We start from the raw sequence: 14863 nt of genomic DNA, 5'->3' as shown, positions 1-14863 counted from the left end.
TTTCCTTTACATAAGTAATTTGGTATACATTCCAATATTTTGCATCTTTAAATGGTCCAAGTTGATATACGAACACATGGTAACTATAATTTCCGTCGCCCTCGATATCGTCGGTGGACTTCACTCATGAATAAAATGTGGTAAAAAGTGCATGTAATTTTTGTATATTGTGTATGTAGGTCGGATATAATTACCTTCCTCATCTATAGGGGGTGATGTCATCGGATCTACGTCCATATAAACCGTATTTTTTTCACCACCAACAACTATTTGTGGGGTGATTTGCGATGGTTCCACCATCGATGCTTTTCCTTTGACATCATTACCTAGGCTTCTCGCTAATTTCTTAATACCAACTACACCACCAACTTTTATTTGGACTCTACTACCTTCTTTTGTTGTAGAACCTTTTTGGGATGGAACAACCGGGTCTTTAATTTTGACTCCACTATTAACTTTTCTTTTTGAACCTTCTTAGGATGCATCAACCACCTTCTTCTTGGGGACTTTTACCTTCATTTCACTAGCTTGGATTGGTCCACCTTTTTCCATTTCCTTTTGTTTATGTTTGTTTGTAGCCGTATTTTTCGACTCGTTGTACAACTCGTTCAACTTCTCAAATTGAAAGATCTCTTCGTAATGAAGGAGTCAATTGTGAACCCTCTTGAACCTTTCTATTAGATCCTGCCATTTCCTTTTTCTCTGTTATTTTGTTCGAATGCCTACCCTTGCCCTTCCCCTTTGTAAGTTCAAAAATATCTTCTCTAGTGAATGGACGGTTGAATTTCCGGAATTCATACAACCAAAGTTATCTTTGTGCCGGCAATAAGGAAGCATACTTCTAAAAAAGTTCCTTGTGTATGTCGGTGTCGCAAAACACGTCCCCAAGACTTTGATTGGGTAATAGATCACTAAATGATATTTGTTTCCAAAATGGATCTATATCTTCGATCGAAATCATCTTTGTGGAATAACTGGCTACCATATGATTACATGGGAGGCCCAAAGCCGACTTGATGGGACAATTACATCTCATTCCCGGTGGAAAAATGAGTTTCCTCCCAAGCCTCCACTTCAGTAATAATTTTTAGGATTGCTCATTGAGGAACGTATAAACTTATTCTCCGGAGCCAAGGGCTATCCCTGTAATCGACAAGCTTTCTAGATTGGCTCTTTTCAAAATCCCCTTTAATTCTATCGAGATCACGCTTGAAATACTCGACCATAACTTCAAAAACAACAACGAATCCACCATCACGACCATATAACTTACTTTTGAACAGATAGTGAGACGACTCCACCGTTCTTGCGGTTTGATTATCATAATGTCTATAACGGTTTACCCATGCACTAACAAACGTTTCTTTGTGGGGATCCAATAACCCGTTCTTCAAATATGTTATACCATCCGGGTAGGTTGACCGTTTTTCCAATACAAAACGCTCCCTTAGGAAAAAAAACTTCTTCCGTGAGCGGCCATATTAGTTGTTCCCAATCACCTTGAAATTCCTCCCATTTCACATCGGTTCTTTTGTCATTCATCTGAAGCTTATCCTTCTCTTCTTGTTGTTTCTCCAATGGTAGTTTTTAATCCTCTCCATCTCGCCAAATAACCCTCTTGCAATTAGTTTGCACATTGTTCCGTAAATGAAACGTGCAAAGATGATGATGCGCGTCAGGAAAAACACGTGGTATGGCCCACATCAATGCTTGCTCCTTATCCGTAATCAACACCTTTGGAGTATAACCTTCTTGATACTATAACTTCACCTTTTGCAATGCCCGCATATTACTTTCCTTCGTCTCATCTTTCAAGAAACAAAATGCAACGGTAAACGTTGACTTGGTAGATGTTTGCCCGACAAAGTTCAATATCGACATGTTGTACTTGTTAGTTTTATATGTGCTATCGATAAAGAGAATTTGATGAAAGCATCTTGTCAATTATACACATTCCGCATTCGCGGTGAAAAGATATTCCATTTCCTTTTCTTCATTTGTGTCATAGGCGGTAGAGTACTTTGTCTCCTCAAACAAAAACAATAATTGTTGCATAAACACTTTCTTTTTCCATGTCTCATTTGTAAATTTTTCTCTTTCATTATAGATAGTTGCCAATGAGGATGAGTTTCGGGGATTTAACACCTTCACGCCACTAAGAATATCAATAGGTCTTGCGTGTCTTTTACTCAACACGTATACTAACTCCTTTTCTATAAGGATGATTGATCAAACTCTCCGGAATAGGATGATTATGATAATCCGAGACGAATTTCACCATAAACCACACTTTCTTATCATTGTTATATTTAAATTGAAGCTTAAAAGGTCATCCGTATTTCTTCGTATTATAATGTCCATTCTTCCTCGTGGTTTTTGGTTTATACTCACTACCCTTTTTCCAGTGGCTCTCATACTTTCCACTACACTCGCAAACCATTTGAAAGGTGGTGGCTGTAACTTGTTTATTCTGAACTATAATGCACATATTTTTCAGCCCTTGTGATCGAGCCCACTTGTTTGCATCTTCCTTATCTTTCCACTCATAGTTATTCGCATAGTGAGCATTTGCGTCCTCGGAAACTTGCGCAAGTGGGGGTTGATCTTCCATAACCACCTCTTGGCCTTCCATCGGAATGTATGGTACAATCTATAATAAAATGAAATATGTCACATCATTTGTGATTTTTTTTAAATACACAGAAACGGCTGGGTCGAAAAAGGAATATCCAGCCGTCGTTGAGTATACAGCTTGGTAGAAAAGCAAATTTCAATCTGTCATAGACTATACGGCTGGGTCGAACAGTGACATACCAGTCGTCATATTGAACACAACTGGGTCGACTAGTGATATCCCGAAACGTAAAAGGTTTGCGTCCAGGAATTTCGGGTCGTTAAGTGGCCTGTAACTGGAAGACTCAGCTTACGGCCTAGAAAACGAGCCGTAAAAGTAGATACATATGGGTAACCCAACCGGCGCCAACATTATTAAATAGCATTTAATATTTTCGGCCAGGAAACCTAACCGCCGCCGATAGTATTAAATGCTTTCCACGCACGTAGAAAAAACCTGGCCGTAATTTTTCAGTTACGGCCAAGAATATTTATTGTTCCATCCGTAATGTTTGGTAACGGCTGGGAGTTCATCAATAATGAACCGTAAAACAGAATAATAGCCAGGAGTTCATGGGTTCGAAGCCGTTATTGGACATGACGGCTGGAAACCTAGGGTTTCCGGAAAGAAAAATCGAAACTTCTTGCAACGCTGAGCTTAAAAACCGAAATTGGAGTTAGAACAGAGGTATACCTGGTAATCTTGAGCATTTGTTTCCTCGATTTCTTCTTCTTCTTGGGTTGGTCCTTTGAAATCATAGTAAGGTCTATAAGGGTTATTTTGAGTTTGACAAAAAATTTCATGATTTTCTGAAAAATCAGCAAAGAACTGATTGTTGTTGATGGGTGTAATATGTTATCGTATTTTGAAGATGCGGGTTCACCTACATCAAAAGTCTTGCTTGAATCACTCATTTCAAGTTTTTTCCCCAATTTCTTTTTCTCTTCTTCTTCTCTTCCCTCTGATTTTGTTTTTGTTTTGATTTTCATTTTCAGCACTTAACTTAAAGAAATGAACTAGCCTTAATTAACTAGTTAATAATGATTAGTGATGTTAATCAAGTTTATTATCTCAAATCAAATTGGGGTCATATTAGTCATTGTATAAATATTTGGATAGAGGGCGTTCACTATTATTATTTGGTGACCCTATATATCCCCCAAAAAAACCAAGCATTTTTAAGCCCAAATAATAGGATTCATACAAAAATATATCACAAAATTTTAATTTCAAATTCCTCGACATTCAATTTCTATAGAAGAATGACGTTGAAGATGTGAGAATAATGGTCAAAAGAAAAATATCTCTTATTTATGTTACTATATGTCACCATCACCAAGTTATACCCTAGTAATCCGTCTGATGGCACTATAGAATTTGGTTGGCTATAAAATCCCATAGGCATAGAGAGACATGGTCCTTTGGTATTTTGAACTTTGAATCAACCTAAAGCTACATAATTGTTGAAAAGTTAGAAAATGATATAAAGCATCTATTATAGCTTGTTTTGGTTCCTACAAAAAAGACTAAAAAGCAAACTTGTTCTTATTAGACCGATGTTGACCATCGGAATTACTATTCTATTCGCCACTGCAAAATTACTGAGATTTTTCATCCGGAAAAGATCTAGCACCTTTTGAATTTATCTGATGGTCTCTACGTCAAATACGTGCAGGTGGTATGAATCTGGAATGACCATAGACGACCGTTGAGCCTAAGTCTGTTTGGCATGGCTCCAAAGACGGACGTTAAGCGGCCTAAATCTGTTTTGCCCTATATGGATCTACATCTACTCGAGGAGGAAAAAACCAATTGAATATTTGATTACTTTAGTCATATCAAAATGACGCGTTAAACTGAATATTCGATTCTAGTTTTTGGTCATTTCAAAATACTAAGCAAGATGTGAGATGGTACGTCACGTTACTTCTCCATTTACCGGAACATAATTTCTTTACACTTTTGCTTTGCACCTCCGGTGAGCCAACAGAAGGACTAACTAAACAGGAGGACTAACTAACTAATAAGAAAATCACTGATGCTACTACGCACACCGTGAATTCTCGACCCTTATAACCCGGGACCCCACCAGGAGAAAAGAGGGTGAGGTTTTGCTTTTCAGTGGGTCCCATCATATTTTTTTTTGGTGAATCTAGACTTATTGTAAGAAAATAATGAAAGGTGTAAACTTCGAATCTATGGACTAGTAAGCAAAACATCTTTGCAAGCCGCCAAAGAAACCTTATATAAATGTACCAGTACCACCCCCTATTTCTCACCTATCACTCAACGCAACCCTTTCCTTGCCATCCCACCGTTTCTCCCTCTTCTCTCTCTTCCTCTTTAAAATTTCTCTGTTCCATTCCTCGAACCGATTGCTTTCCCATTCTCACAAGGGACCGCTTACTTTCTCCATTCTTGTTTCCAAAAAAAACAAGAAAATCTCATAAAATATGGGAAACCTTAGAGACGATATTTCCCTAACAAGATCTCCGGCAGGGAAATGGTTAGGGTTTGTGACAGCAATATGGGTACAAGCAATATCAGGAAACAATTATACATTTTCTAATTACTCAGATGCTTTGAAATCGTTAATGGCGTTAACACAATTGGAACTTAATAGTTTATCAGTTGCCAAAGATATTGGTAAAGCTTTTGGTATTCTTGCTGGTTTAGCTTCAGATCGTCTTTCTACTCCTGTTATTTTGTTGATTGGATCTGTTGAAGGTTTTGTTGGTTATGGTGTTCAATGGCTTGTTGTTAGTCAGAGAATTCGTCCTCTTCCTTATTGGCAGGTAACTAATTTTAACTCCATTTTACTCAATTATTTTTCTGTATTTTTTTTTATTGAGGTTCTTGAATTTTTTTCCAAAAGAAGCTGAAAGAACTACTACTGAGTCAAATCTTTATTCAGACCGTTTCATCATCTTATTTCACGGATCTTGTTAGAAATTTCTAGTAATACATACTGTGTCTGAGGTTTTCAAATGCTGAAAAATGGCTCCCAGATTTTCACTGTTGGAACATTGGGTGGCTTTGACTCGGCCGAGTTGTTTTCTCTGTTGCTGTTCTAGAAACTGTCCGACTAGAAAGTTGGTTTTTAAACTGCAAGTCTGCAACTATTTAATCACCGTTAGATTACAGTAAATTAGGTGAATGAAGCTTAAGAGTTTTAATCTCACGGTTAAGATCTACACGTTAACACGTGTTGAAAATAATCTGGCATGTTGTACATGTGGGCTGACACATGTGTGCTCAACCACAGGGTACTGTATTTAAATATTCGAATGTCCGTACAAGATTCTTTTACCTTGAGTCGGATGAGTTAACTAACTCTTACACGCATAATTTGTAGTGCTTTGTATTTACTTCATGAACAAATTTATTTATCAAACAGTAATGATCTGAACAGTAAAATAATTTTAACAGTGGTTTCAAATTTTCTTGTTTTTTTTTCAGATGAGTATATTTCTGTGTATGGGAGGAAATAGTACGACATGGATGAACACAGCAATTCTAGTAACATGTATGCGTAATTTTCGTAGAAATCGGGGTCCTGTATCCGGTATCTTGAAAGGTTATGTGGGTCTGAGCACGGCCATCTTCACAGATATTTGTAGTGCTTTGTTTGCTGATAATCCTTCAAAGTTTCTACTCATGTTGGCCGTGGTTCCGGCTGTTGTTTGTCTTGCGGCAATTTTCTTCCTTCGTGAAGTTCCACCTACAACTACAGCTGCCCAAGAAGAAGAAGAATCCAAATACTTCAATTTCTTTAATATAGTGGCTGTCATAATTGCTTTGTATCTTTTAGCTTATGATACCTCTGGGAAACATGGTCATTTACTCTCTATGTTTTTCGCTGGTGGACTACTATTTCTGCTAGCTTCACCATTATCAATACCTATATTTTCTGTTTTTAAGAACTGGGTTCAAACACGTTTAGATTCAAGCTCCAATGATGTTGAAAGTGTTCAGAGCGATGAAGTTCAAGAACCTTTACTGGTTCAACAAGATACCCAGACAGAAACTGAACCGAAATTGGAGGTAGTAGAAGGAAATTTGGAAGGTGATGCTGTTGAAATCATATATCAGAAACCAGTTCTTGGTGAAGATCACACAATTCTTGAGGCAGTTCAAACATTAGATTTCTGGATCCTGTTCACTTCTTTTCTCTGTGGTGTTGGTACTGGATTAGCTGTGATGAATAATATGGGTCAAATGGGTTTGGCGCTCGGGTATGTGGATGTATCCATTTTTGTGTCGCTGACAAGTATATTTGGATTCTTCGGCCGTATTGGTTCTGGAACTATATCTGAATACTTCCTCAAGTACGTTAATCCTCTCCTTCTCATATTTGTTTAATTACTGCATTTTGTTCAATTTCTCAAAGATCTTACACTGAATGAAGTTTGAAAAACATCCCTTTCTTTATTAGTCACCTTGTTTTTTTGTTCATAAAAACTATTGTAGCTTTAGTTTTTAGTGTATGCTCTCTCATGACTTTTTTGGTAGTGCGATTTTCTTATTGGTCCCATTCGTTATCAAACGTTAGGCCAGAAGTCAGGGTAGGTTTAAGTTTGTCAAGGGAGTGGGTAGGTTTAAGGGTATGTATTTTATGTGAGCTCACTGCTAATTACCATACACAACTTGGAACCATCTGTAAGATATGTGGTGATTTTTCATATCAGGAATTTGAAACAGGAGATGCATATTGCATAGTTTTGTAAAAGTAAATTTGCTCCCACTTAGTTAATTTTTCACAGCATCCAGAGGTTTGAAAACTTCAGAGGTTGACTAGGGGGTGGGTGGGGATCCATTAATGACTATGTGGGGGGGATTAATGATGGGCATTGGGGAACTGATCATTTATTTGCTACTGAACCATGCATGTTGTTTCTGAGAAGTTGCCTTGAGTATATGTCTTAGTAGACGGGCCATTTTCTTCGAATTTAAGATCTTGACATTTTGTTATACCTTTTTGATTTCTCTATAAGTTGCTGCCCTATGCAATTTCCGTGCAGCTACGTGTTGGGACCAGTGGGACTTCACATCATGTGTGACAGAAAAATCTGGTCCAATCATGCAGGGACCGGATTACGTCAAATCAGGAGTTGTAGTTATCTACTATTTACGGGAGTTATTCCTTACAAAAAAAGCTTGTTCAAGCATAAAACTTTTGGCATGACCTTCTGCAATAATTTACTAGTGCACTAAGATTAAACAGAGTCGCTTTTTTGGGAATTCAAGCTTTGTGTCTGATAACATTAGTCTAATCCAAGTTCATAATAACAAGTTGGCTCATATGCATTTTGTTAACATAGTATTGAAGTTGCCCTCTCTTCAATCTTGAGTTGACGTTTGCTAATTATTAAAGGCTAGTGGATTTACCTTAAGCTGAAGCCTGCTTGATTTCTTATGTTATTAGTCCTATGTTGGAAATGTCATTTCGCATTGCAAATGATTATATTGGACTACACAATTTGAAAATGCTATATCTTCGCAGTATTTCATATATCTGATGATTGTTTTTTATTCATTAAAAATGCAGGAATGCTGCAACACCTAGGCCACTATGGAATGCAGCGTCACAAGTTCTAATGGCCGTAGGATACATTATCTTAGCTATTGCACTACCAGGATCTCTGTATATTGGTTCAATTGTTGTTGGCATTTGCTACGGAGTTCGTCTAGCTATCACAGTTCCCACTGCATCTGAACTATTTGGCCTTAAAAACTACGGATTGATCTACAACATCTTAATTTTGAATCTCCCCTTGGGGTCATTCCTATTTTCTGGTTTGCTTGCTGGTTTATTGTACGACGCAGAGGCAACTAAAACAGAAGGAGGTGGAAACACATGTGTTGGAGCTCATTGTTTCAGACTAGTTTTCGTGATCATGGCTTTGGCATGTGTAGTTGGCTTTGTTCTGGACGTGATACTTTCTATCCGGACAAAGAATCTTTACAAGAAAATTCAAGCAAGTAAGAAATCTAGGAAATCAGGTTTCGAACAAAAGAAAACAATTAAAGGTTAATTAAGCGCATACTTCACTTATTTTATTTGTAACTTCTCTTTCATTGGTTTCTTTAGTTTTTTCTTCTGTTGAGATTGAGTAAATTTGGGATGCAAAGAGAATATCTCAACCCAGACCTTTGATTTTGGTCCATGTTAGGGTTGAACGAGGAGAAATAATACCTAAATGAGGGATGGGGAAGTTTTGCTCAAGTGACCTTTATAGGTTAATCATCCCATACACAGTACGTTAGGAGTCAACTTGAAGGTGTAAAAAATTAGAAGCATTTTGATCTTCTAATTGCTGTATCTTGTATGTTTGTAATCACGGTTGTTTCTTAAATTCAATATATTTGTCTTATGATCATAGTACATTCTTTCTTGGCTCTGGATATTCTAGCTAGTTGAGACGGTTTTTGTCATTTAACCCCCAGGAGTAAATGACAAAAACTGGCCTGCACTCCTGGGGGTTAAATGACATTGATTTCTCCTTCATTTCGCACATTGATGTTGGTACAGGACTTGGGCACATTTATATTGCACTAGAAGGCCATCACCTAGGCAACCTGGTTTCCTATGGTATCTAAACGCTGGACCATGTAAAATTTAGGTCGGTGTTCAAAACATAATTAGGCCTATCTATCAGATTTAAGATGACGAAACATACACTTGTGCTTTACGCTGAAGGATTCACTTTTGTCTTTTAAGAATGCGGTGGTGTTTCCCTCCTTGAAACGTTTTCTAGGTAACACGCATACGCATAGCCCAATTATTTACATTATCTTGGCTCTCTGACTCTTCTTGTATCACACTCACCAGTCACCATACGCATGCAAATTCAAGCCATTATTCAGACTTTTCTTACAACATGTGCTGGCTGCTGGATCATATCACATATGACCTCCACAATCGAGAATGGTCCTGGACCATACTCTTTTGTTTGCCCTTAGCTGAAGTCATTAGGATGAAAACCTCAGCGTAAAGCACATTCGTACACCAAGATGATGGGACATTGGATGGATTTACTACATGAAACTCTTCATGTGATCAAACACGGGTAGTACTAAATAAATTGGCTGTTCCACTCGTGATGAGTAACGAGGTTCAAATTTGTTTCTTCTCCTTATTTTTTCTTCTTTTCTGATATTTCATGGTAAAGTCCACCTCTCTCTCTCTTTACTCTTTTTCTCTCCACGCTCTCTCATTCATCACTCTCTTTCGCTTTCTTGAATCAAAGTAAACCTAACTCAAACCCACTTCTCTTTGATAAAGAAATACATTCAATATTCCAATTTCCATACTATATATATATTTGTAAACTCCGATATTCACTCTCATACTTTCAGTTTTCCACTGCTTCTCAAGCACATAACAAAGGAGCTAGCCATGAAATTCTTTTCAGTCTTGCTTCTTTTGATCAAGTTGTTGCTTTTTTTAAACTGCATTGCTCAACTATCTCTCTCCGCAGCTTATGGTTCTCTCTCTAATCTCTCATCTATTCAAATTTAGTCATTTAAGTTGAATACTACTTACAAATGCTGTTAGTAACTATGGAGTTGGATGGATTAATGCAGATGGACCCTATACGATTCTTCTGCTTACACGGAGGTACGTAATACTGTCCAAATTGTCACGCCGATGGCATTTTTTATTATGAGTATCTAGATACGGGCTAGATAGAACAATACTGAATGATATATGCAATTGTGCTGGTGTGTAGTGCAAAACGCAACCAGAGGATCCCCTGTACAATGGAGGAGTTCTCAGGAACTACGACCACAACAATGGCTTTAATCAAAAGACACTTGATTCCATCACAACTCCGGAGATTTTTTCTCCGGCCTTTGTATTGCAGAATCTTAATCAGGCCACCAAGTACTCCTTCTCAAGTGAGCCTCTCTAACTCTTTTTTCTGTCTATATATTTAAGAATTGCATAGTTTTCTTTAAGCAAGGAGATAATGGTGCATTGCGCTACTACTATCTCTACCAATTTTTAATCACTTGGGTGGATCACATGTGAAGTTTAAGGTCTTTTCCACATAGTAGTCCAAAAATGACCGTATATTATAAGCAATCCCCTGTACCCCGATTGTAAGTAGGCGGTGAGTTTTGTCGGATATTTAAGTTTGTGAAACCCAGTGCCACTGAAGAAAATGCAGAGTTTTCTTTATGTAATCTCTGAATTTTTTCAGCTTTTGACGAAAAAAAATTACCTTATTGCATTGTGCGCACGACCGAGAACTTGCAATATATGACATAACAATTGCAGGAAGTATTCCAGATGAGAAATATTCTGGGCCACTTCATCCATCACTCATTGGTATACAATGTTTAACGAGACATAAACAGGTTGGGTAAAGATCAATGGTAATATACAGTTGGCTATCGTAAGAGCAAATCTGTGGTCAGAAAATTCATCGTTTAAGTGCATTGGTTCTGTTTTGGCTAAGAGAGGATGCTGGTCATTTCCTAAAGGGGGTTTCGAAATCCACTCGCCGTTGAATTTATCAGTAATATACTTCCAGGTAATGCTTCTTGATAAAATTTTACCATTTACTTTTTGTGGTGTGTCTAACTTTCTTGATTGCTTATATATAAAAAAAAAAACATGTTTTTTCTTTTCCAAATATTGCAGAATTCTGAGGATTCAGGAATTGATATATCAATAGCAAGTTCATCTTTGCAGCCATTCACTGATCAGCAATGGAAATCAAACCAAGATTACATAATCAACAGTGTATGTGCTTAATTGCTCAACGTTTTAATCCCTGCGTTCAGTCTAATTTGTGCATGCACTACCCCAACAGCTATAGATTCCCTGCGACTGACAATGATTGCAGTCAGCTTTTTCTAATGCTAGGCTGAAATTCCTGAAGTTCTAGCTAGTAATGGGTCAATTTTTTCGATCTGTACAGGAAAGAAAACGTGCAGTCACCATTCATGTATCAGCCAAAAATGGAACTAGACTTCAAGGGGCTCAGATAATAGTTGATCAAATCTCGAAAGAGTTCCCGTTTGTCTCTGCAATTGCAAACACTATTCTAGGAAACTTGTCCTACCAGGTACGAACATTCAAAATTCTAATATAAAGGGAAAGCAAGTCATTGCACATCTGTATTATGAGCTTAACTAGTCACTTACCGAGCATTTTGACTTGACATTGTCAGAAATGGTTTGCCGAGAGATTCAACGTTGCAGTCTTTGAAAACGAGCTGAAATGGTGCACAACAGAACCTGAACAAGGCAAGCTAAACTACACGTTAGAGGACCAGATGTTAGAGTTCGTTAGAGCAAACCAGATCGCAGTCAGAGGCCACAATATCTTCTGGGAAGATCCTGCTTACACTCCTGCATGGGTTCGCAACCTAACCAGCGATCAGTTACAGTCTGCAGTTAATTCGCGTATACAAAGTCTAATGCATAAATATAGAGGAGACTTCATACATTGGGATGTAAGCAACGAAATGCTTCATTTCGACTTTTACGAGGAAAAACTAGGCCAAAATGCGACTTTGAGTTTCTTTGAAACTGCACACAAAGCAGACCCATTAGCAACTCTATTCATGAATGAGTATAATGTTGTCGAAACTTGCTCGGATGTCAAGTCAACTGTGGATACATTCATCTCAAGGTTAAAAGATCTGAAAAGAGATGATATTAAAATGGGTGGAATTGGGTTAGAAGGTCACTTCAGTGTTCCAAATCTACCTCTAATGAGAGCCACATTAGATAAGTTGGCGACATTAGGTTTGCCTATTTGGTTAACAGAGGTTGATATTAGCAAGAGCTTCAACAAACAAAAACAAGCAGTTTATTTAGAACAAGTACTGAGAGAAGCATATTCACACGCATCTGTAAATGGCATAATGCTCTGGTCTGCGATTCATCCGTACGGGTGTTACCAAATGTGTTTGACGGATAACGATCTTCGCAATCTTCCAACAGGTGATGTGGTCGATAAACTACTGCAAGAATGGAATACCAGGGAAATAACTAATCAAACGGATGAGTATGGTTCATTTAGCTTTTATGGGTTTCTAGGTGAGTATAAGGTGAGTGTTAGATATGGTGATAGATTTTCAAATTCTACATTTTCACTATTGAAAGGTGATGAAACAAAGCATTTCAACATACAATTGTAAAGAACAAACTTTGTACCATTGATTAGGTTAGTAATGTATAAAGCATGTCTAGAATTGACACTGCCTTCTCTTGTGTTGTGTACTATAAACCTTGGCCCTATGATTCTATACGGCAAGTTATTATGTGACTTTTAATATGCTAATGCACTAGAGATGTAGTAATGCAAGAAAATCCGTTTCCTTTACCTGTTGTGTTATAAGTGTGACTTCCAGCGTGTTTGTTCTTTTGCTCACACGTTATCTGGATCTGTCTGGCCCTAATTCGGCATGGGTCAGATGTTAAGACGGTTTATTTTTAAGTTTGAGTTAGATCCAACTAGCGATCTGACTCGGACCTAATTCGTGACTTGGACCCGTATTATGTCCTTTCTCATGAGAACAAGCTAGTAACTCGTAGAACCGTATCAGTAAAAAGGGAGCTTTCTGAAGGGCTCTGAGGATCGGGCAAAAACTGAGTTAACTCAGTTTCAATTTTTTTTTAATTTTCTCTTAATTTTCTTGTTTCCTTCCTATGATTAATGTTTGAAACCCTGTTTAATTTCTGATCATCTTTTTTCCGTTCTTCTTATCTGATTGATCAATTTTAATATTTTAATTATTTAACTTTTGGAATATATTTTGCTAAAAGTTTTCTTCTTCTCCTTTTGTGTTTGCAGTTAATGTTATCCCAAATGGTGTACCATGTTTATAGTTATGATTCAAGCATTTGCAGAGATTGTCTTGATGCTTTTTGAAGCTTTTGTGAATTCACAGATTGTCAATTTGAACTATCTGGTAAGTTTTTTCTGTCGACTCGGTTCAGTAACTCAGTGGGTTAGAGAATGCCGCGAAAAGATTTTCAAATTTCAAAAAGCCTGTTACAAAGTGCTTCTGTTTATGACCATCGTAATTATCGGAAATAATAACATCAATACACTTTCCTTATCTAGAAGAAATTTCCTTCTCAAAGAAAGTTATCGGTCAATTAATATCTTCCAATTACAGGATACTCGGATGAATTTTTGCAGGAAATCAGTTCAATCCCATATTTTTCTAGGTCTCAAAGTCTATAAAACCTTCTCAAAAATTACCACAACTCATTCCAATTACACTTCTAATCTTTATAATAGTAATTTTCCAAATTTCTCATTGGCGGAGGTAAATGAAAATTCAGTTTCTGATTTAGCCAATAAGTTTATGCAAGCAGCTTTAGATCTAGGAGATGTTCAAGAAGTCATTTATCATCAATCTGATGATGTAGAAGATAAAGATGAGGAAAAGAAGGAAATCAACCTCATTGGCAAAATTATCATTGAAGACAAAATGGGGCTGAAGACAGTCAAAAAGCATATTGGATATACTTGGGATTTTATTGCTGAAGGTGATCTTAAAGTGTTTGAATTGGATGACAATATTGTGGAATTTCGATTTAAGGATGAAGATACTCAAAAAAAGGTTTTTGATACAAGACCTTGGAGGATTAATGGTTATCTTGTCAATCTAAGGATATATAATTCTGGTATGATTTATCAAGAACTGGATTGGAGTAAGCAATGTTTCTGGATTCAAATTAAAAATATTCTACCAGAACACATGAATGTTAAGGCAATTACCAAAATAGGCAAAATTATGGGTGAAGTTTTAGCTATTGAACCTGAAGATGGAGTTCCAGCAGAAGGAAATACAGTGAAAGCTTATGTCCAAGTAGATATTAACTATCCTTTAAGAAGAGGCTTGATGGCTATTACCAATTCTGGATCAACTAAATGGATCAAGTTCTTCTATGAAAAACAACCCCATAAGATATGTCCAAATTCCTATATTATTAATCACACTCAAGGTGCCTGTAAAGCTGCTACAAATTTCTTAGCTAAGGCTCATGCTAAGCCTCACTTTTTTGGAGAACTTAAAAAAGGAGAAAGAAAGCAGATAGTGGTCTCCAGAGAGGGTGATCAAGTCCCTAAGTTGTCTCAGAAGAAAGTCAGTAAAGGAAATATTTTTGTGCCACCTAAGGATGGTTTTGTTGTAATGCCTAGATTTGTGAGGGAAGAAGAAAAGGATGATAATATCGATGAAGGAAGACTTGGTAAGAGGCAGAGAAATGAAAGTCCAG

General features: G+C 37.2%; 2 protein-coding genes across 2 annotated transcripts; both read left to right on the top strand.

The window, feature by feature from the left end:
* Nucleotides 1-4881: 4881 nt before the first annotated feature.
* Nucleotides 4882-8999, top strand: LOC113288912 (protein NUCLEAR FUSION DEFECTIVE 4-like). The gene is made up of 3 exons (XM_026538065.1): nt 4882-5409; nt 6074-6942; nt 8163-8999. Exons 1-3 carry the CDS (start codon nt 5068-5070, stop codon nt 8647-8649), a joined length of 1698 nt encoding a protein of 565 aa, XP_026393850.1. The 5' UTR covers nt 4882-5067; the 3' UTR covers nt 8650-8999.
* A 1014-nt stretch (nt 9000-10013) lies between these two features.
* Nucleotides 10014-12900, top strand: LOC113291334 (anti-sigma-I factor RsgI6-like). The gene is made up of 7 exons (XM_026540881.1): nt 10014-10048; nt 10202-10235; nt 10348-10516; nt 10979-11154; nt 11265-11366; nt 11545-11691; nt 11797-12900. The coding sequence occupies exons 1-7, from the start codon at nt 10014-10016 to the stop codon at nt 12769-12771; spliced, it is 1638 nt and encodes a 545-aa protein (XP_026396666.1). The 3' UTR covers nt 12772-12900.
* The last annotated feature ends 1963 nt before the right edge of the window (nt 12901-14863 follow it).

The sequence above is a fragment of the Papaver somniferum genome, chromosome 6 (genome assembly GCF_003573695.1).
Source record: "Papaver somniferum cultivar HN1 chromosome 6, ASM357369v1, whole genome shotgun sequence".
Taxonomy (NCBI): domain Eukaryota; kingdom Viridiplantae; phylum Streptophyta; class Magnoliopsida; order Ranunculales; family Papaveraceae; genus Papaver; species Papaver somniferum.
This window is presented reverse-complemented; position numbering and strand designations above follow the sequence as displayed.